The sequence below is a fragment of the Theropithecus gelada genome, chromosome 7a (genome assembly GCF_003255815.1).
Source record: "Theropithecus gelada isolate Dixy chromosome 7a, Tgel_1.0, whole genome shotgun sequence".
NCBI classification, from domain to species: domain Eukaryota; kingdom Metazoa; phylum Chordata; class Mammalia; order Primates; family Cercopithecidae; genus Theropithecus; species Theropithecus gelada.
This window is the reverse complement of record NC_037674.1, coordinates 15,361,832-15,384,585: the sequence shown is the minus strand read 5'-3', so window position 1 is coordinate 15,384,585 and position 22,754 is coordinate 15,361,832. Positions and strand designations below refer to the sequence as shown.

At 45.3% G+C, this 22,754-nt stretch overlaps 2 protein-coding genes and 1 long non-coding RNA gene across 4 annotated transcripts in view; 1 reads left to right on the top strand and 2 right to left on the bottom strand.

Annotated features, from left to right (window-relative positions):
• Positions 1-5,146, bottom strand: part of LOC112627823 — a 19,236-nt gene extending 14,090 nt beyond the window's left edge. The window contains exon 1 of the long non-coding RNA XR_003120231.1: positions 5,093-5,146. This is a non-coding gene — a long non-coding RNA (uncharacterized LOC112627823). The remainder of the gene's footprint in view (positions 1-5,092) is intronic.
• A 6,789-nt stretch (positions 5,147-11,935) lies between these two features.
• Positions 11,936-15,397, top strand: SRP14 (signal recognition particle 14). Of its 2 annotated transcripts, XM_025390505.1 has the most exons (6): positions 11,936-12,046; positions 12,194-12,266; positions 12,746-12,858; positions 13,742-13,781; positions 14,084-14,116; positions 14,614-15,397. In XM_025390505.1, exons 3-6 carry the CDS (start codon positions 12,833-12,835, stop codon positions 14,803-14,805), a joined length of 291 nt encoding a protein of 96 aa, XP_025246290.1. In that variant the 5' UTR covers positions 11,936-12,046; positions 12,194-12,266; positions 12,746-12,832; the 3' UTR covers positions 14,806-15,397. The 2 variants fall into 2 exon arrangements, with proteins under 2 accessions (XP_025246290.1, XP_025246289.1); XM_025390504.1 differs by lacking the exon at positions 13,742-13,781 and having other exon boundaries at positions 11,950-12,046; positions 14,614-15,098.
• A 142-nt stretch (positions 15,398-15,539) lies between these two features.
• The window catches only part of EIF2AK4 (eukaryotic translation initiation factor 2 alpha kinase 4), a 106,935-nt gene continuing 99,720 nt past the window's right edge, over positions 15,540-22,754 (bottom strand). The window contains exons 34-39 of the mRNA XM_025390492.1: positions 22,015-22,073; positions 21,036-21,133; positions 19,234-19,302; positions 18,648-18,692; positions 16,996-17,114; positions 15,540-16,091 (exon numbers count right to left, since the gene is read on the bottom strand). Coding sequence (XP_025246277.1) covers positions 16,034-16,091; positions 16,996-17,114; positions 18,648-18,692; positions 19,234-19,302; positions 21,036-21,133; positions 22,015-22,073 — 448 coding nt within the window. The 3' untranslated portion in view covers positions 15,540-16,033. The remainder of the gene's footprint in view (positions 16,092-16,995; positions 17,115-18,647; positions 18,693-19,233; positions 19,303-21,035; positions 21,134-22,014; positions 22,074-22,754) is intronic.

Genomic DNA, 22,754 nt, shown 5'->3' with positions numbered 1-22,754 from the left:
CAGACGCACACACCACAACCCCCCACACTACAAACACACCACCCCCCCAACATGCCACACACGCACACCACCGCCCCTGCACACCACACACCCCCGCACACCACACACCCCTCACACACACACAACCCCACACACCACAAACACACACACCCTACCCACACCACACACTCTTCACACACACATCACACCCCCACACACACCACACACAACCACATACAGACGCACACACCACAACCCCCCACACTACAAACACACCACCCCCCAACATGCCACACACGCACACCACCGCCCCTGCACACCACACACCCCCGCACACCACACACTCCTCACACACACACAACCCCACACACCACAAACACACACACCCTACCCACACCACACACACACACACACACACACACAGAGAGACCATGCCTAGCCTATATCTGCCTCATTTTGGGCCGCAGTTGAAAATCACTGAACGTGGCCGTAGTCTGGCCTTGTTACTCCTCTCTCCCTTTCTCTCCCTTTGCTGTTTGGCAAAGGGCCAGTAGAGAACAGTGCATTCCCTCTTACACACTTTCTCACCCACCTTCCACCTCACACACTCCACCTTTTCCTGGAGCTGCCTCCAAAAGCCGAGGTTTGTGGTTCCTTAAACAGCTCTGACAGAGTCTAGTTGACCCAAGCCATGCGGGTAACTGGTGGGGGCAGAGAGCCATGTTACCTGTCCCCTCAACACCCTGGAAGATGAGCCGGCAGTAGACAGGTGGGGGCTACACTGGGCTCCTCCTCCCAGGGAGGCCAATGTGAGAGGTTTCACAGAGTGACCTAGAGGCACTTAGGAAGCCCAGGGCCTTCCTCCACATCACTGCCCATGGGCAACTGCTCTGAGCTGCTAAGCCTGGATCTGGCTTCAGAAAAAGCATGGCTCCTGTGTGATCTTTGGGCCTCCACCTTCACTCCTTCTTCCAGCTCCCACCTCCTCTGAAGGTCTCTCTCAGCATATGCTGGATCTTAGAAGGAGAGAATATTAGCCATTTTTACCTCATGGAAATTTAAATGGCCATGTTAAGTTTTAGCTGTAACTGGAATGAAAGGCCTGGTCCCCAGTTATAGGAATTTTAAGGAGCAGCTTAAGTGGAGAGGGTTGGGAGGTGGGGATGTGTCTCTCCTGGTATTACTGTGCCCCACTCCCCAAGTTCTGCTCATCAAGCAATCTGGAAGAATTCTTGCTCTTCCCCACCAAGTGTTGGGGAACCTTCTTCTATAACACTTCCTCTTCTTAAGACATTCTCAGTCCAAATCTCCCAAGATTTTCTCCCAAATCTCTTTACGGTGAGGATCTGGGGGAAACAAAATCTCACCCTGTTTCAAGTTCTGAATAGCATACAATTCCATTTTATCTTGCCCTCAATTGGATTCTCATCCTAATTTCTCTCCCAGCTATACTAGCCCCCAAACAGTCACTACGGCAGTCCCCAAGTTACCTGAGAGCGCCGGAGTCTCACATGTAAAACTGGAAGGGACTTTACAGCTCAGTCCCAACTCCCCAAGTTACAGAGGAAGAAACTCAAGTCCAGCGAAAAGTTACTTGTCCAAGGTCCCATGCCAATGAGTGGCAGAATTCAGATTAGAACTCAGTGCTTCAGCTGCCACTCTAGTGCTGTTTCTGAAAAGCCATAACCACTTCACATGCCCACTCAATTTAGGGTTTGAGGCCTGGAGTTTAGGTACTATTTTTGGAGACATTGTTGGAAGTTCTAGGATGAGGTATTTATGAAGATTCGGTTCTCATTTCTCTCTCCAAAGCTCTTGGTTGGGTAACGTGGCTCATGTCTGTAATCTCAGCACTTTGGGAGGCTGAGACAGGAGGGTCACTTGAGGCCAGGAGTTTGAGACCAGCCTGGGCAACATGGTGAGACCCAATCTCTATAAATAATAACAATAATAATAACAATATAAAGCTCTTGTTTTGTGTTGTATTGCCATAGTCAACTGCAACCTGGTCTGGGGTAGGAGGAGGCAGGGGGCTGGGGGTAAGGAGGGCTGCTGAGCTGTGTGATGTCTTTGCTGGGCCCCAGCCTGGCTGATGGGGGTTTATCCACCCCGACCTGAGAGCAGGTGTGGGCCCTCTGTCCCCAGAGCTTCTTGAAGAACAGTTTGTTCTGCAGGGTGCAGCCAGGGTAGGGGGAGAGTTGCAGATACCAGCACAGCCCTGGAGCCTGTTGCAGCTGCTTCCTGTTGTCAGAGGGCTCCTCCACCAAGGGGCTGAGCTCCCTGACACCTCCACACCCTTGCCTAGTTCTCTGTGTGGTATCCTGCCTCAGTAGGCCAGCAACTTCCCACGGATACCAAGGAAGGCTCTGTTCAAGTAGCAAGAGCTCTGAGTGAGGAAGTGCCCTGTGGCCAGGCACATTTCCAGCCTCGTGGCTGACCACCCCAGGTGCAAACAGGGTCCTGTCCTCACATATGCGGGTTCATTTCTGCCTTGTCTTCCCTTCCCTGTCTGAAAGATCTTTCCCATCCCGTCTGCAAAGTCAAGTTCTCCCCACCATTCTCGGTTCCATCTCTTCCCCAAAGCTTTGTCTGCAGTGACTCTCCCCACCCCCGCTCCACTGGCAGTACTGGACTGTCCAGCATGAAAGTGTGGGCCCTCACTTCACACTGCCTTGTCTTGTGGTTTGACGTTTCACCTAGGTTTGCTTTTTCTCCTTTTCAAGACTCGAAGACAGGATGATTTGGGTCCTTAACCACTGCCTCCTACTTCAAACAAGATCCCTTACAGAGCTGAGCTCAAAAGCCGACCCTGAGTAGTAAGGGCATAAGAAATCCTGGCTGAATGTCCCGTCTCAGTGTCTCTGTCTTGGTTCCTGCCTGAATTTCAGTCAGCTGAGCCACAGTTCACCCCAGACCCTGTAGCATGTTGGGAGGAGAAATTTGGGCTCCTCTGCCTGGTAGTCACATTGCCTCACTGCAGGAAGTGACCCAGGCCTTGCCTGTCTCCCAGCTTGTGGGCCTCCTTGCCTCCAGGTTCCCCTCTGACTAATCATGAGAGTGCTATGGGGCTGACTGGAAGCCACCACTCCTGTCCTAGAAGGGACTTCCCCAGCCTGAATGCTTGCAGGTGGATGGCAAGGGAAGGGGGAGAGGGCTGGTAACATGCAAGGTGGTGCCCTGGTCCAGCTCCAGGGACACGGCTCATAAAACACTCCCAATAGGGGCTGTTCAGCCTGTCTCCATTCTTGCGGCTCTCTTCGCCCCAAGCCTCAGGCGGGGCCTGGCTCATTCTCCCTGGGGGGTCTGAAAGGGGCTGGAGTGGGGGTGGAGTGAGCAGCAACCCGGGACTCTCAGCTCAGCGCTCTTCCCCCCATTGTGAAATGGCCTTGGATAAGGGCCAAGCAGGAAGCTGCCTCCTATAGCTCCGCGGCCTGGCGCCTGGGGTGTGAGGACTGCCCCAGGCCCTTCCCTTCCCAAGGGAGGGCTGAAGCTGACACGGGGAGTCCACCTGCACGGAGACACTGAGCTGCCCTTGGCTAAGTCATGAGGGGCCTATGCCCTCCCTCCTGCTCTCTGTGCCAGCCAGGTGGTGGCAGGGAGAGGGGTGTGTAGAAAGTGCACGGGCCTGGGGCTCAGGGCCCAGGGCTTCCAGTCTCGCCTTTGGCATTACCAAGCTTTGTGATCTTGGTCCAGTCACTTTCCCTCTTTGGACCTCACTCAGTTTCTATTCACTTGTGAATAACTAGAAGGTAAAGGGTTGGACTAAAAAGGTCTTGGAGGCCTCTCCCAGCTCAAGATTGTGACTCACTGAAGTCGATGATTCATTGATGTTATTACCGGGACTTGGCTCTGATCAGACGGGAGTTTGTTCATTGTGTCTGTCTAGGAGTCCCTGTGTAAATCTGCATCTGTGGGTCTGTCACAGAGGTGGAGTGGGCTTCCCCAAACAATCAAGGAGGAATGACGACACAGAGGCCAAGAGATGAACACCATCTGTTGCTTTGGGGAGTTGAGACACCTGTTTTGGGTAATTTGTACAGAACTCTGGCTATATAATTTCCTGTCCTTGACTTTCAGACAGGAAACTTTAAATTTGGGATCCCTAACCATCACGAATAAGGGAGCCCCTCCCACCCACTAAACCCATGAAAGTGTGGGGAGGAGGAAGGCAGGAATAGGTGTTCACGCCCCAGACTTCCAGCCTGGCTGCGAATGCTTGAGCAATAACTATGCTTGCCTTTCGTGGTCTCAGTTTCCCCTCGTACAATATGGGGTATGCTAGCCCGCTTCTTGAGGTTCAGCATGAGAAGAGAAGAACCTGTTAAAGTTCACGCATGTTTCTTGAGTGCCACCACCTGATTCTGTACCAGGATGGCCTTCCAGGCATGTGGGGCCAGGGGTTGCCCATGGGGTGTAGCCTAGAGGGTATTGGCAATTCCTTTGTATCTCCCCAAAGCCCCATACCAGAAATCCCACCATTAGAGTCTGTTCTTTGTTTTTTTGTTTTTTTTTTTCTTTTTTTTTTTTTTGAGACAGTGTCTTGCTCTGTCGCCCAGGCTGGAGTGCAGTGGCCGGATCTCAGCTCACTGCAAGCTCCGCCTCCCGGGTTTACGCCATTCTCCTGCCTCAGGCTCCCGAGTAGCTGGGACTACAGGCGCCTGCCACTGCGCCCGGCTAGTTTTTTGTATTTTTAGTAGAGACGGGGTTTCACCGTATTAGCCAGGATGGTCTCGATCTCCTGACCTCGTGATCCACCTGTCTCGGCCTCCCAAAGTGCCGGGATTACAGGCTTGAGCCACCACGCCCGGCCAGAGTCTGTTCTTTGTTTACCATCACCTAAGTTTCCTCCACAAATGGAGGGCGTGTGACATACTGTTTGTCCTGAACATGTGTGTGATTTGGCTACCAGATGGGCTGCCTCCACGCAGCTGGCTGAGCTTGGTGAGAGCCTGGGATTCTGGTGCGGATGGACGGGAGGGTGTTTTGTGGGACTGAATATTTCTACTCAGGGTACTGCTTGAGAAGGAGAGGAAAAGAACAATGAAACCTAGCTTTTCTGCCGCGCTTTCTCACTTATAAGGTATTTATATTCACGTTGTCACACTGAACTCACCACAGCAGTGTGAGGAAGATACTCCCATTTTACAACTGAGGAAATGGAGGCTCACAGAGATTGAGATGACTTTCCTTCAGAGATACAGCCAAGAAATGCCAAGTTGGGCCTCGAATCCAAAGACAGAACTAAGGAGACAGGATTCTGCCTGGGAGTGAGAGGGGGACGGGGCTTGGGATAGGAACCCACACCCAGAAGGAGGGAAAGATGAGGAGTGGAGAGAGAGTCCCATTTTGTTCCACTGTGCCTAGAGCTGGCCTCTTTTCTGCCTTCCCTCCCTTCTTGTCACCTCTTTGGACAGCTGAGAGACAGCTGAAAGCTCGGCACTCCTGAGCTGCCCGCAGGCTACACTCATTTGCAAGTTCTTCTCTGCACAGAGGTGGCTGGCTCCTCAGTAAAACAATGCTCACCTCACAGGACTGTTGGGGACTCAAAAGAGGATATATGTAAGCACCTAGAAATGAACCGGGCACTTAGTCACTTCTCGAGAAATATAAGCACGCTATTGTATGAGAAAAAAAAAGTCTCTTCTCTAGCGGAGAATTCAGTCAGCTTCTCGCACCTAGAACAGTGTCTAACACCGCTTGTTTAGCCTTGTTCAGTGAATGGACGAATGATAATCTTTCTGTAACACGGAAAGTTCTAGTCTCCACAGAAGTAGTTTTGAAAAATAACGACCACAATCTTGGATATTCTTAGGGTTGATCTAAGGTAAATGATAGGGCAAGATCTGGGAGCGTCTGAGGCTGCGCCCAGGGCTGCGCTTGTCTGGTGAGGCCAGGGCGTCCCCTGCTGGCCCGAGGCGCGCCGCAGGCAGGTTGAGGCCACTCCTCACCTCTGCGATGGCGCCTGGAGGGAGGGCGTGGTGGCGTTGCCTACTTCCTTGCCATGAGCGAGGGGAAGGCCAGTGCTAATCACTGACACTTGTGGGTTCTGGAAACTTCCCTAGGGCCCACAGAAGGGGCTAGGGGGAGAAAAGCAGCAGTTCTCAGAATTTTGGAAGTAGAAGTGACATTAGCAATCTAGCCTAAGTCCTGAACGTAACAGTGAAAAAACTTTAAAAAATACATCAACTGGGTGTTTACTATGAGCCCTTTACTTGGATTATGTCCTTGAAAGCTGACAACAACCCTCTGAGGCAGGTTCCCTGTGGAGGATAAGGCATAGGCAAGCACCTCATGCAGGGCCTCACAGCAAGGGGGGGAGCAGGGTGAGCCTGGGGCGTCTGACTTACAGTCCAGAACACCTGCGCTATCTCTCTAGGGCACTGGGGCTTGCGATTTCAATCCAGGACTTCATCCTGGGGTGGGGATGGAGAGAGTTCCTGGGGCCCTGAGTTGGCTGAGCAGATACAATGCACACTTGTTGACCAACTGCAGAAAAGAATAAAGGAATTGGTAACTGCCAGTGTTGGAGTGGATTCAGTCCAGGGAGTGTGTCGACGTGGCTTCAGGGTGGTTACTCTCTCTGGGCATCCAGGCTTCCAGGACACACTCTCACCTCCCTCTGGCCACCCCTGTGGCCTTCTCTAGGATGACTCCACCAGAGCTACCCACCTCCCGCTGGCGTAGGAGGTCTCCCAGCCTTAGGTTCTAAAACTTGTCATCCCGAAGCCAGACCTGCCCAGTGCCATTCCTCGATGTGTTTAGATGACACCCTCCTTCCTTCATCCAGAACTGACCCTTAAATCAGCACGCTGGAGCTATGGTGAGGCAGCTCAGAGCCCAACGTGTAGTTCCCCTCAGACTGAAACTGAAAAGTTAAACTAGCTCAGAGGCCAGTCCTCCGTAAGGTGCACAGTGTCTTGTTGCAATCTGCTCCTGTAGAATGAATCCACCTTGACAAGGAGGACATGGGAACAGCCCACTCCCATCCAAGGGACTGCGGTGTAAAAATGCATACCTTAGCTCATTTACTCCTCCCTTTGACATGAGGTAGGCACTTTTATGACTTCCCCATTTTACAGATGAGGACACTGAGGCACAGAGAGACTTAAGCAATTTTGGAATATGCAAAAAAGATTACTGGAAACAAAAACATTAAAGAAAAAGATAAACTCAAAAACAACAATAACAAAAAACAAAACGAAACAAAAAATAGTGGATGTTTCCAATGAAAAATTAGACATTGTTTAGAACACAGCCTTCTGGATTAGCTGATTTCTAGCCTTTCATTTCCTTTGCACTATTTTACAACTCTGTAGGTTGTAGAGACTCAATGGCAATGCAGAGGATTTTTGTCTATGGACATACAAATGCTTCTGTTCAGTGAAGGGACAACCCTGGGTCCCTCCTGTGCAAAATCCAATTTTGCTTAACAAATTCATTCCAGAATTCCTGATGCTTACTGGATTCTCCTTTGAATGGACTGTAACATACATTTCATTTCCTTATTTATAGGTTAAATACAATAAAAATTTTTTTTGAGACAGCATCTCGCTGTTTCCCTGGCTGGAGTGCAGTGGCACAATCATGGCTTATTGCAGCCTTGACCACCCCAGCTAGGAACCCCATCCAGGAACTAGCGACTTTGTTTTTAACCATTGTACTTTCCAGGCACTGCAAAGTGTAATTGCATTAGAGTAACTGCAGCTGTAAATTAATCAGCCCTAACCTGAACAAGATCCTTGACCCTAATTCAAACCCTAACTGAATTCCTGACCCTAATTCAAAACCAACTCTAATTAAAACCTAATAAAGTGTGCTCTGTCTGAGGAAAAAACACATTACACCGCATTTTGGGAGAGACAATCTCAGGCTACACAAACAAGCATACTTACTCAGGTCCCTTGGGTGGGCTCGGCCCTGAGGAGCAGGAGGTATTTTTCAGCGCCCATCTTCCTGTAGTATCCCCGCCCATGGAGAAGTGGCCAAAGCTGGTACAGTGTTTTGTGCCCAGGGCCTTCATTTTGCTCTTGGTGCTGCCTGGGCCTTTGATGAAGCCCCCATGATATGGGAAGGGATTTGGGAACCATTTTCATGTCATGCTTCTCCTAGAACTGTGAAAGGGAGAGGAAAAACTGAGGGAGAGGGAGCAGGAAGGTGTGTGGCCTGCATGACTTAGAGACAGTGACCCAGCTCCATGCCTCACATACACACTACTCTGCTCCAAGGCCAAAAGCCATTAACCTCTATTATGCATTTAGATTACAATTTGATTAATGATATGTTACCCTAATCACACATAATTGCAAGTTAGGATTTGGGGTGCTGGAAAACATCAAAATTTAGCCATGTTATATTGACATAAACTCTGAATTTCATTGTATCCTGAGCTACCTTTATTCCTGATTGATCACATACAACACCATTTTTCTCACTGAGAAATTTATTTTCAGATACAGTCTTATAAATCAATGAACTTTATCATTGCTTTTACTCATCGTTTTAATTCTTTTAATCTCAAAAATTTAAATTTAGCAACATTATTTTACTTCATTGTACTTCCTTTTATGATCCCTTTTATTTATGGCAAATGATACTGGTTTTCCACTTATGATCATGATATTAAATACACTTAAGTATAAAATGAGTCAATTTAAAGAAAAATATTAACTAACAGTACCGGTGGTATTAAGATAATGGCAGAAATCAGGATGGTGATGTTGAAATGATGGAAGGTGTGTGGCCTATAAATAATAACACTATTTGATACTGTACTGTTTATTGGGCATTTACTATGTGCTAGGCCCAATGTTATCAATGATAGTGCTGTTCAATAGAATTAGTGATGAGGGAAATGCTCTACATCCGCACTATCCAAGCCACATGTTGCTACTGAATCCCTGAAATGTGGCTAGGGTGACTGACTAATTAAAATTTTAAAATTAATTTAAACATCTATATTTACCATATTAGAGCAAGCCTAAAGGTCTTACATATAGTATTTTATAAAATCTTCATAACATCAATGAAGTAAGCATTATTATTGTTATTTTGCTAGTGAAGAGACTTAGGCCTTGAGAGGTTGCCTGAGGCCACATAATTAGTAAGTAGTAGAGGTAGGATCTGAACCCCGATCACTTTGACTTCTGAATAGGTGCTCTTGGTCATTTCCCACAGAAAAACAAAGCCCAAAGAATATTCTGTCAGTAGTTGAATTGTACTGGCTCCAGTGCTATGCACACATTCCATGTACTAGGACATAGACATCTCTGGGGGATCATCCAGCCGGCCACCAACATTTTTGCAAAAGTCCAGATGCTAGTGTGATTGCAATCACATTAAACTTTGAAGATAGCCAACAGGACTCATGCAGGTGTAGATGTGAAAGTTAAAAAGAAAAAGAACAGCTGGGGGCAGTGGCTCATGCCTGTAGTCCCAACTACTTAGGAGGCTGAGGCTGGAGGATAGCTTGAGCCTGAGAGGTGGAGACTGCAGTGAGCTGAAATTGTACCACTGCCCTCTAGCCTGGGTGACAGAGTGAGACCCTGCCTCAAAAAGAAAAAGGAATCTGAGATGACTCATGGGTGTATTTTTTTTTGAGTAACTAGGCAGATGGTGGTGCCATTTAATAAATAGCAAAGATGTGGGAAGTAGAAAGTTTTGATTTGGTCATGTAATATCCGAGATGCTGGTTATACATCCAAGTGGGACTACCAAGTAGACAGCTGAATATGCAAGTTTGGAGCTCAATACAGAGGTAAAAGCTATACTTAAAAATTGGGGAGTCATCTTCGTACACTTCAGGACTAGCAAAGGTTAGAACAGTCTGGTGAAAACCCCTCCTGTAGGGCCACCAACACAAGAGCACTCTGTGATGGCGCCGTGTGAATAACCTCTAGCGTGCGTGTCCAACCGTTTGGCTTCCCTGGGCCACATTGAAAGAAGAATTGTAAGAATTGTCCTGGGCCATATGTAAAACACGCTAACACAAATGATAGCTATGAGATAAAAAAATTTTTCAAAAAGGGCCCATGCATAATTTTGGTGGTATCTGCCAATACAGATGAGCCAAAAAGTCCTCACATTCAAATGGCTGGACACCCATGCAAGAGCCCCGGGCCTTGGCATTACTAGCTCAGAAGCTGAAGTCCTGGTTGCGAGCACCAGATTGACCCACGGTAGGTCAATGCTTGAGCCCCGCTGCTGAGGGCAGGTGAGTGACTCTCTGACCCTTTTATTTAATTATTTATTTATTGCCTCTCACCAAAACCCACACAACAGGGGACTGCAAACAGGTTCAAATCCTGGAGAACCAAAAGCCAATACAGGTTGGCTATACAAGGTCATCAGCCTAGGGCAGGAAGTGGGCAAAGGGCGCTGGCCATTTGGAAGAAAATGTGAAATCAGAGAGTGAACATATTTAAGCCATTAAGTTTGTGAATCTCCTAACTGGGCTCCCCATTTCCTGCCTTGTCTCTCTACAGTGTCTTCACAACCCAGACAGGGCATCTTTAAAAAATGGTAAATCCGATTTTCAGTGTTCTCTTGAAAACTTCCTTAACAAGAGTCTTCTCTTTGTATCTAGAACAAAATCCAAATTTACCATGGTCACAGGCCCTACATAATCTGGTTCCCAGCTACCTCTCCATACTCCTTCGCTCCTTGCTCCACAAGCCCTCCTCACCCCCACCCGCACCTGTCAGTCTTAGACACAGGGCAACTTGTTTCCCCTTTGGGGGTTTTGCTCTAGCCATTCTCTGTGTCTGAAACACTGTGTCCCTAGATCTTTGGATGGCTGGTCCTTTCAGCTTTCAATTCAAAGCTCTCCTCTTCGACGAGAACTCCTCTGACCCCAGCCTAAAGCAGTCCCCTTCCCACTCATTATACAGCCCTGCTTAGCTGTCTTCACAGAGCTCATTATCTGAAGCTGTACTACTTACTTGTTTGCTTCATTGTTTATTTCCTCCCTGCCCCTTTTAACCCAAGTTCCAGGAAACCAGAAACTTAGCTTGTCTTATCCTGCAGCATCCCCAACCTCTACAACAGGCCTGGCACAGACTGAGAGGCACTCAGCGAAAACCTCTTGTGTGGTGGAATGCTTGACTTTATAGAGGGCCCAGGGTTCAAGTTGGCTACTGGCAGAGAGGGCTTACAACCCAGTTCTCCTGACTAATCAGAGGTAGAACTAAAAACTGGGCTCCAGTCCCTCTTTTTTTTTTTTTTTTTTTTTTTGAGACGGAGTCTCGCTCTGTAGCCCAGGCTGGAGTGCAGCGGCGCGATCTCGGCTTGCAAGCTCCGCCTCCCGGGTTCACGCCATTCAGCCTCCGGAGTAGCTGGGATTATAGGCGCCCGCCACCACCCCCGGCTCTTTTGTATCTTTAGTAGAGACGGGGTTTCACCGTGTTAGCCAGGATGGTCTCAATATCCTGACCTCGTGATCCGCCCGCCTTGGCCTCCCAAAGTGCTGGGATTACAGGCGTGAGCCACTGCTCCCGGCCCAGCCCCTCTGGCTACAGCTAAAGGGCAGCGTTTAGGGAGAATTTAAAGGATCTACAGGAACTTATAATGATGACAATAATTAAAAGAACAATAGCTGATACCTACGGAACACGCTCTATGTGCCAGGCACTGTTCTACGTATTTAATCTGAGTTTCATGTACGCTTCACGACCACACTGCTTAATAGATACTATCATTACCCTCACTTTATGGATAAGGAAACTGAGTCACTGAATTGTTAGGTAACCTGCCCAGCACACAGCTGAACATAAACTATACGCTGCTATCAAAACTTTCTTTTGCTCTCACTCCCTCACCCTGGCTGGGGTGAGAAGTTCTCTCTCAAGTGACGGCCCAGGACAGCCCCAACGCCTCCAGGTCACTGGCCCCCGGACGTCCCAGGGCGCCGGCCAGGATTGGTGGAAGAGAAGAGATTGGTGGAAGACAATGGAAGCGTAGTAGCGGAAGTCCCGCCCAGCCTAGGCCGAACTTCCGGCTCTCACTGCTAGGGGCTTCAGCGGAGGGAGTGGAGCGAAGCGTCGCCGCGATGGTGTTGTTGGAGAGCGAGCAGGTATGGCTAGGCCTGGCCGGCAGAGAGACGGGGGCGGCTCAGGCTTTGGTCGAGACCTCTGCCTCCTTCTGCGGGAGGACCAGGGCCTTGACGCGGCGGGGCGAGGATTTGGGGCTGGCTAACGGGGCCGGGCCTGTTGTTTTTCAGTTCCTGACGGAGCTGACCAGACTTTTCCAGAAGTGCCGGACGTCGGGCAGCGTCTATATCACCTTGAAGAAGTGTAAGCAGCGGGAGGGGAGCCGGGCGATGCTCCCCGGGTGCCCGGTGTCTGGGAGCCACCGGAGTCTGTCTGCCGCGGACCGCCGCCTTCCTCTACCGTCCGTCACTCTGTACTGGGCACATTCGGGGCTTCGGGCCTGGAAAATAGTGGGGATTGTAGCGGGCGCAGTCCCCAGCGCTGAGCCGCCTAGGTTGCTTCTGGTAACAATGGGTCCCAAGCAGCCCAGGGCTCTTTGTCAGGGATCCCAAACGCCGCCACTTTGAGTGGGAGTTAACGTGCTTCGCTATTACATGTTTCCGTCGTGGAAATAATAGTTTCTCCAGGGTTTCGCCAGACCGTGGTAGCAGACGAGGTGTTTAACAGAACTAGAGCAGCGGGGCTGGATTAGGTCATCACTTACCCCCTCCTCTGTTTTAACTGTTTGTCTGCCGCTCAGCCACGTATGCGGCCGTGTTCACCAGGATGCATTTTTCCTTCAGATGACGGTCGAACCAAACCCATTCCAAAGAAAGGTACTGTGGAGGGCTTTGAGCCCGCAGACAACAAGTGTCTGTTAAGAGCTACCGATGGGAAAAAGAAGATCAGCACTGTGGTGAGCTGAGTTCCTAAGGCTATCTTTTGAAATGTAAACACTCGAATTGAAGAGAGGATGGGGCGTTTCTGAACCAGGCTTTAATTTACTTTTCCCTTTTGCCCTGTGTGGCTATTTCTGAGACCAGGACCTTCCTATACTTCAGTAGTAGAAAACTCAAGAATAAAATAAAATGAAGAAGGTAGAGGTCAAACAGTCGTTAGTTCTGCTAAAATTTGTGCGGAAATGAATGAAAGTAGCATATTCGTCCTTATTCGTAGTACTGTAAGGAGCCGTTGGCATAAGTATTTGATTCCTTAGCCCCTTCCTGTGCTGGGCCTTCAGTAAGCAGTTTCTTGGTACCAGGTGATGCTATTATTTCCTTATCTTTGTGGTTCACATGGCGAATGTGCAGCTAAATGTTAGGTTTCACACTTGAGAAAATATGCATTTTAGTCAAGAGCCCTAGTCTTTCCTTTCAGTGGAGGTTGAATAATGCAAAGGAAGAGACTTCTTGAGTTGAGTGAATACTACTTTATTCTGCTGTGGCAGAACCAGACTTACTCTCTAATCACATTAGTGTAGGATACTGACTGCATGAAAATGTAGACTAGACTTAGTTGGTAAGTCTCCTGTGACAAGTTATCTTGAGAGGACTTTTACAGTAAAACAAGCTTATGTGGTTTTTACAAATAAAGTTAGATATCATGAAATAACGAAAACCTAAGGAGTCTTCTTCAGAGGTAGAATTTATTTTGTGGTAGCTTGCATTGTGCTTAAATATGCTTGAATTAATGGAAGGCAGGTTTAAAAATAAGATGGGGAGGGAGTAGTTTAAATACATCTTATATTAATGTATAAAAAATTAATACTGAGAAGTCCTCTGACTTTTCTCAGAACCCAGGGAGAACACTCAGTGCCACCTTTCTAAGGGATTTCAAGAGGTGAGAAACAAAGCTTTTTTTTATTTTTATTTTTTTTTTTATTTTAAAGGAGCCTACTGCCTTTCACCTCTTGGTGCAATTCTCATGTGGAAAAAGATGTAGAGCTCCTTTTCTTGTTCTCTAGGCAGAGGAAAGCAGAGTAGAAAAGTAACCATTCATGTATTACGAACCCCTGAAGTTGGGAAGAAGTATTTTAAAGATAAGGATGTTGTCTTCCAGAGGCTTTTGAGATACTGTCTGGGGTGGAGAAGAGGATGCTTATATGGATAATAGGTGTGACCTCTTTTTTCCTTCTCTTTCAGGTGAGCTCCAAGGAAGTGAATAAATTTCAGATGGTGAGTTTTGGGTGTTCCTTATGTCTTCCTTCTCAGGGCAAGAGTCAGCATGATAGTGAACACTGGGTAAGATTGATACTTGGGTTCACTGCTCTCTGGAGATAAGTTTTACTGGTATTTTTCAAGTAAAAGCTGCCAGGGTGTGAATTTCAACGCTAATACGCTCTTCCTTTCTAGTTTTTTTTAGTTAGATTTTGTCTTAGGCTGTAGATATATGCTACCTATAGTATAGTTGAGCAAGAAGTTGCCTGCAGTTTTCCCTTGAAAAAAACGGAAAAAATGTGTGCAACTGTCTGTGGGTGTTGCAGAAGCTGTTATAATGTGAAAGAGTGTTTTATGCTTATACCATTTTCCGGTACAAGTGTCCAGTAGTGCTATATTCTTTATCAGGTAGGCTTCCTGATTTTTGGCTACCCTAAATCCATTATGCAAATAGGGCTGCTGTTCTGCTAATTTGCACATCTTCCCACTAAGGTATGCTCTGTTGTATCTTTCAGGCTTATTCAAACCTACTGAGAGCTAACATGGATGGGCTGAAGAAGAGAGACAAAAAGAACAAAACTAAGAAGACCAAAGCAGCAGCAGCGGCAGCAGCAGCGGCAGTAGCAGCAGCAGCAGCACCTGCCGCAGCAGCAACACCAGCAACACCAGCAACACCAGCAGCAACAGCAGCAACAGCAGCACAGTAAAGGGCACAAATTTCCTGCTTTCACCAATTAACCACTGAATTGCTATTTTTTCTGTTTGGCCACATAGCTAGGTTTCTGGTTCCCCCACAGTAGGTGTTTTCACATAAGATTAGGGTCCTGTTGGAAAGAACAGTTGCAGTGTTTATAGGGTAGTTGTGGTAAGAATTTAGTTTATTTTGCATTTGGCTAATTGGTCTGTGTTGCATGGTTATATTCTCCTGGATTATAGATTAAGTCTCTGTAGACATCTCTGTGAAGAGCAAGCTATCATTAAACATGTCTGTTTATCAGCACTGTTTCTTTATTCTTTTCCCATCCCATTTTAACAGTTCTGGCAATAACTGTTAATTCTAGAATGATGTGATTAATGAATAGGCTTTAGCTCTATAATATCTTCTAGGTTATTAGAATTGAAACCTGACAGTTTTATAAAAAGTCATGTTATCTCATGAGCTGCTTCCTACCTGGCTGTATAATTTTATCATCATGGTTCCTCAAGTGCCAATGAGTTCTCATAGTCAAATGAGAGTTTGTTTAACCACCTTAGGATAAACATATTACAAAGTCATCAAGAATAAAGGTTCCAAAGTAATAATGATTTTTGGTTTCTTTATGCCCTTTAGTTTGGATATTTTCATGTGCTTAGTCATTACAGCCAAGGGAAGAAAAGGCTTCTTAACGTTCTAAGAGCTCCCTAAAACCTTTAGTGTTAATAGATTTACAATTAAAAAGCAGCAGGTATATGAAAGCATTTATTATATCCCAAAAGATAAATTTATAATATATTACACATGAAAAACTAACAAAGCTCAACTTTGTAGGACAGCTTCTTAGAAATTTTTTTTTTTTTAAAAGACAGGGTCTTGCTCTGTTGTCCCAGGTTGGAGTGCAGTGGCGCAGTCACAGCTCACTGCAGCCTCAACCTCCTAAGGCTCAGATGATCCATCTCAGCCTCTGGAGTAGCTGAGACTACAGGCATGTGCCACCATGCCCAACTAATTTTTTCAGTTTTTATAGAGATGGGGTCTTGCTTTGTTGCTCAGGCTGGTCTCAAACTCCTGGTTTCAAGCAATCTTCCTGCCTTGGCTTCCCAAAGTGCTGGGATTACAGGTGTGAGCCACTGCACCTAGCCTCTTAGAATTTAGTTTTAAATTATTATGAATGTACAATATTCCGTTATTCCAGTATAAGCCTCTGTTTGAATGAGGTTAATGACAGTTCTTTAGGGTTAAAATAAGATTCTGTAGTAATCATCTCTATAGCTATACAGAAATAGCACAGACACCCTGCAAAAGAAAGGAAAAGGTTATAAGGACAGACTCAGTTTAATGAGTGAAGAACAGAGCTAATAAATTTTTTTTTTTTTTTTTTTTGAGACAGAGTTTCGCTCTTTTTTGCCCAGGCTGGAGTGCAGTGGCGCGATCTCAGCTCACCGCAACCTCCGCCTCCCGGGTTCAAGCGATTCTCGTGCCTCAGCCTCCCGAGTAGCTGGGATTACAGGCATGTGCCACCATGCCTGGCTAATTTTGTATTTTTAGTAGAGACGGGGTTTCTCCTTGTTGGTCAGGCTGGTCTTGAACTGCCGACCTCAGGTGATCCACCCTTCTCGGCCTCCCAAAGTGCTGGGATTACAGGCGTGAGCCACCGTGCCCGGCCGCTAATAAATTTTTATAACAACCTGTAGGAGCTTTATTTAAGGAAAAACGAGGGAAGGCTAGTCACTAAAAAATTATATAGGTTTTATACAAGGTGTGACTGATGGGGGTCTGTAGTATAAGGTCCTAATAAGGAGATAACCATTCACCTCATAGGCTTCCTTGTTGCCTTTTAAGTGTGTCATAATGTGAATGATTGATTGGTATTTTGACATTTGGTATTTTGACATAAGGACATACAGCAAAGCAGTCATGGTTATTTTCTTTCATTTAAACATACTTCTTAGAAACTGAATTACCTGGGTGAACAAAACTGTAATTGGGACAGCTACTCCTAGGAACCCTGTGTTTTGTTATTGATGAGATCATGAATGATTCACAGTCCAAGCAAGATTTATTGGCTGTCAGCTGCAGTTCTAACAACAGCTTACCAGGCGCCAAACCTCAGCAAGACAATGAAATAATGTCACTCTGAAACCCCTCCCTGAATTGTAACCATGTGAAACCTGCTATGCCCACCCAAGTGATAACTTACTTTTTTTCTACTTTGATGTTATAAATTTCATCACAGACTAATTTGAGGTATCTTTGCTTTGGCAGGCGTGACAGCAGCTGCTTCACAGTTGTGTTAAATGCCTGTTCATCAGCATCCCACTAGGAAAAAAATAGATAAGACTTAACAGCAGGGCACTAGGGTTTACTAGCTGGCTTCTTCTGGGTCACTAATGAAATTCCAGTGTCATTCCCCTCTTTATACCAGGGGAATCAGTAATAGGGAGATAGCAGAACCGGTTAGGAGACTGCTGGGGTTCCTTTGAAGCACCAATTTTTCTTAAAACAAGACTCCCTAATTAGGGCCTGATTCATGATGGTGCAGCCCTAGTGTGCTGATGTGACTGTAGACCAGGTATTTCTGCCTACTGCTTTTTTTTTTTTTTTTTGAGATGGAGTTTTGGTCTTGTTGCCCAGGCTGGAGTGCAGTGGCGCGATCTCGGCTCATCACAACCTCTGCCTCCTGGGTTCAAGTGATTCTCCTGTCTCAGCCTCCCAAGTAGCTGGGATTACAGGCACGTGCCATTACGCCCAGCTAATTTTTTGTATTTTTAGTAGAGACAGGGTTTCACCATGTTGACCAGGCTGGTCTCAAACTCCAGACCTCGGGTGATCCACCCACCTCGGCCTCCCAAAGTGCTGGGATTATAGGCCTGAGCCACTGCACCTGGCCTCCATTTACTTTTTGTACAATGGTGATAGCAGCTCTCAAGTATGTATATCCATTTGACTGGATCATAAATCAGTACACTGCCAGTATAGTGGCATATGCTTATTTGTAAGAACAACAAATGAAATACAAAATATTAGTTCTAGGGCCAAGTTCACTATTAATGTAGTTTAATCTGTGAATAAACACTCTGGATAGACAAAAAAGTATTCTTTGATATGACATGTTGCAAAAGTCATCTATAGCTATGACTATAGTTAAGTGTTCTTAATAGCAAACATAACTATTCAAATTTTTAAAGTTCTTATTTAGGCTATTTGAAGATAAAGGGATGTACCTGTAAATATATATATATATTTATAAAGGACCTAATTAATTTTTACAAAAGGATTTTTTTTTTTGTATAGTACTCATCTGCAAATGAGCTTCTTTAGCTGGAATGGAGGTTTGTTTGAGAGACAGTATATAGTATAGTGGTTAAGAACACAGATTCTGCTAGTGTGCTTAGGTTCGAATCCTGGTTCTCCTACTTACTAGCTGGGTGACCGTGGGTAAGATATTTAAGCTCTCTACTTCCATACTCTTAAAGTGGGGATAATAACAGTATCTACATTTTGGGGTGGTTATGATTAAATGAGTTACTACTTGTAAAATGCTTACAACAAGGCCTGCCAGACCCTGACACGTAGTAAAAGCAGTATGTGTGTGTGTGTGTGTGTGTGTGTGTTTTTTAAAATAAAATAAGTATCTCTGAAAAAATAAAAAGTCACTAGAAAAGTATAAGTTCATCAACATAGGATTTAGGAATGTATGTGTCACATAAAAGGAAAAATGTTACTAAATTCCTGGGACTGCCAGAAAAATACTATCACGAATGAATGCCATCTTCAGTATTCTTTTGGCAAACTAACAGCAAAGATTTGGGATCTTAAAGGCCACAGTGCAGAAGAGTTCGTATTGCTTACCTCTAATGATAAAAACTGTAATATTGTTTCTTTGGGTAGATCCACCTGTGAATACACAGAAATGTACATCATCTCTCAGGGAACTCTCAGCAGCACAATACTGCCTTGTGACCATAGTGTCACGTGGGATGCAGCAGTATGAATAGGGTTTGCAGAGTCTGAGATGCTATTGTGCTATAAAAGGGCTTAATGAACTGTGCAGTGATAAGATCTTAGCACTGGAGAATTAATAAGCAGTGGCAACTGTACTCCCTTTCCTTCCATACCACATCCAAAAGGTTTGACACTGCTACATGTATTTGGTGTAAGCTTAGTAAGGCAAAGGCCTGAAATATGTAGGAAAATGATTTTTGTTTTCATTTTCCTCCCTTTATCTTTCAGAGGAACAAAGAGGAGAAACAAAAAACCTTAAATTCTCCCCCAGTTCTTAATAGTTTTAAATTGCATGTAGTTCACATCAGTGACAATAAGGCCTGCACCCAAATTCTGCTGACACTGAGCAGAAAAGCTCTGAACCCTGAGGCAACTACTTTGACAGTATGGACGGAAAGAAGCCACCTTCAAAATATGAAAGAAAGCCACTTACAGCCAGAATTTCAATTTCACTGCTTTTCTGATGTAAGTTGGCAAGGGAGGTCTGAAGTCGAGTTTGTACCTAATAATAAGAAAATGGAATTCAGAACATGTTAAACCAAGCCATCTTTCTTGCCATCTTATTTCCTATCCCAGGACACAATCACAGGGTAACACACCAAAGCCTAGAAAGGATTCCAAATGGTGTCTAAAGGTTTGCCCTTGGCTGGGTGTGGTGGCTAATGCCAGTAATCCCAGCACTTTGGGAGGCCAAGGCTGGGGGATCACCTGAGGTCAGGAGTTGGAGACCAGCCTGGCCAACTTGGCGAAACCCTGTCTCTACTGCAAATACAAAAATTAGCTGGGCATGGTGGCGGGCGCTTATAATATACTAGCTACTCGGGAGGCTGAGGCAGGAGAATCATTTGAACATGGGAGGCAAAGGTTGTGGTGAGCTGATACTGCGCTACTGCACTCCGGCCTGAGTGACAGAGTGAGACTGTCTCAAAAAAAGAAAAGATTTGCTCTTAATCCATTCAGAAAGGGGTGTCTAGCAATACGATCTCAGAGGAAATGAGGTTTTTATGACTTATCTTGACCATCTGTTTAATAATCCTTGTCAATTATCTCTTCATAATTTTGAAATGATGCCTTGTAAAGGCTCAGTGCAGTGAAACAGTGCACACAGAGAGATGATAGTATGAAGCTAAACTGGGAAAAAGGGAGAGGTGGCGGCAATGAGGACATGGCATGAGAACTGAAACTTGGTAGGTGATGAAGGCAGTAGGAAGATGGGAAAAATAGGTTTCCACCCAAATCCTGAGAAACAGCTAGAAGAGCTTACAAAAATAAAGTACCTGATCTTTGTATTTCAGTCTGATTACATTTCTAAAATTGACTGCGCTTTTAACACTCACTCTTTCACATATGTCCACAGCATACTCTAACATTCTTATTCTATACATTTAACTCAGAGTTCTACTATAGTTATTTTATTTTATTTTGAGACAAAGCCTAGCTCTGTTGCCCAGGCTGAAGTGTAGTGGCGTGATCTCGGCTCACTGCAATCTCTGCTTCCCCAGTTCAAGCGATTCTCCTGCCTCAGCCTCCTGAGTGGCTGGGATTACAGCCATTTGCCACCACGCTCGGCTAAGTTTTGTATTTTTAGTAGAGAGGGTTTCACCATGTTGGCCAGGCTGGTCTCGAACTCCTGACCTCAAGTGATCCGCCCTCCTCAGCCTCCCAAAGTGCTGGGATTACAGGCATAAGCCACCGCACTTGGCCTATGTTTATTTTCTTTTATTATTCTCTACATAATGCATATGCTTCTAAGTTATAAACTCTTTTGAGGACTGGGGCCATGTTAATGTCTTCTACATTTTACACAGCTCTTAGCACACCATTAGGCATATAGCAAATGCCGAAACCATGTATGGAATGAGAAACCTGCCTTAAGTCTTGTCATCGGCCTCTTCTACTTTGCTGTTTAGAGCACAAACAAACCTCAATTACCTTTAGAGCCAGATTAGATAGTTTTCGTTTAGGTGCAATAACTCTAACAACAGCTGCTTCAAGGTGCCCACAGGGCACAATGGCCCCTCTCTGGAGGACAGATGGGAATTCTGGAGCCAGAGAGATGCTTTGTATTGATAATGCTTTCAGAAGCCACCCAGTTAGGGAAGTTGGAAGAAAAAAATTTTTTTTTCGGAAAAAATATTTCCAAGAAATTCCATGTTTCTTATTTTCCTTTCCTGTTATTGTTTTTCTCTTCTGTAACTCATATTAGAAAGCCAAAGACACCCTGACCCAGTGTACCTGAGTTTCATACCGCCTCCTAGTGCTGGCTGACAGCTTCTCTGGGGCTAGCACACTCACGATGGGAACCACTGTTGCTCCATGGATTTCAAACAAACCTGAGACAGAGAGTTTCAGAATTTACAGCCTTATCTGGTCCCACTTTCTACAACATACTACAGAGAGATGGCAGAGTTTATTAGTAGACATCCTGTGGTGATTCTAAGGGCTAGATCATAGCTGGGCTGTGTTTTCCATCCCTGCAACCATCTGCACCGGATAGGTGAGGCGCCCAGAACCCCAACACCCAGCAGTTTTGATGCATCTCTCCTCAGGCAGGGATTGAGGGGTGGTGGAAGGGGCAAGGAGGCAACATGAGTCATCAAAACCTCAGGGGCCTAAGAAAATCAAGCTGAATATCGCCAAATCCTAATACTTCTTTAAATTCCTGCAAGAATTGGAAATCTGATGGCAACACAAAGTTAGTGCTAACAGAAATGAATGGGAAAGACTCAATTCTGTTAAAAGCCAAATATGTCTTCTCATGGCCTTAACTGGAACCCTTCTTTTTCAGTAAGGTTGCTAGAGGTGATGAAAGTAAAGGCATAACTATCACCACTGTGCCCTCTTGGCTTTCATGAAAACAAAATGTGTATAGTGTCTTTCTTCAAGGGATTTCAAAATACTTCCTTCAATCCTCTGTATGAGGAAAATCTCCAGGAAAATTATCCACATTTCACTTGTACAATAAATTGAGTAAAAGGAAGATTAAATCACCTGTAAAAATAAGAGTAGAAGAGTCGGCTAAATTCCAGTTGTTTTATCATTTTCTAGGATGTGGATTTCAAAGCATAGGGATGAATCTCACGTGGTACAATTTATTGTGTATATGTTATTTTAAAAATAGATTTCCAATGTCACAAGCAGTTAGCCACAGTAATAAGTGCTTAGAGCAAACATATAAGCATCATTATGTTCAGATTATAATTAGTAATTATACCTGAAGCATTAGAAAATGACCCCTTCAGATTTTGCACTGCAAGATTATCGGAAGCTTCTCTAAAAACAAGCAAACAAAAACAATTAAAGAACAGTCAATAAGGCACAAGCAACACATAACTTACAGTGAACTACATGTATAGTGAGTCACTTTTCCATTAAATATAAAAACATCTTCTTCTTGGTTATTAGTGGGTGGAAACACAAAAACAAAAAATTTGCATTTAGTTATGCTTTGGTCATGAGCAAGTAAAAAATTATAAAGGACGTCTTTTAAAGTTAACAAATGCCTAAAGAAAACATTCTGATTTATTCAGCTGGGCTTGAAATCCTGGATCCACACAAGAAGCTGATTTCAATGAAATATAATGGCTGTTCTTTCCGCCCCCCTCATAATACAAGGAAACACGAGCAACAGCAGCTCCACCTTCATTATGGCAGCAGCCTTGGCAACCACCCACAGGAGAACATTTGGCAAATAAGGATATTCTTTAAAAAGCTGTGAATGGATGTTCTTTCAAATGCTGTGAATTAATTTATAGCCTTTGAGAAAGACAACAGCACTCTATCTTGGGAAAGCAGGGAAATAATCATTTGCGTGGAGGAAAAACTCCGAACCTTTCCCTGCTAACACTAAATCCCATGTAGCCTTTTAAATGTCCTGGAAATGTTCCCCCATACTCACTACTTGGCTGTTTCTTGGTTTCTTTTCTAAACCTCTGTCTTTGATTTAGATCTATA

Bases quoted from the DNA above. Each gene is read 5' to 3' on its own strand.
- SRP14 (XM_025390504.1), top strand. From the start codon at position 12,023: ATGGTGTTGTTGGAGAGCGAGCAG. The intron at 12,267-12,745 runs GTAAGCAGCGGG...TTTTTCCTTCAG, and splicing joins CTATATCACCTTGAAGAAGT to ATGACGGTCGAACCAAACCC. The intron at 14,117-14,613 runs GTGAGTTTTGGG...TGTATCTTTCAG, and splicing joins AAGTGAATAAATTTCAGATG to GCTTATTCAAACCTACTGAG.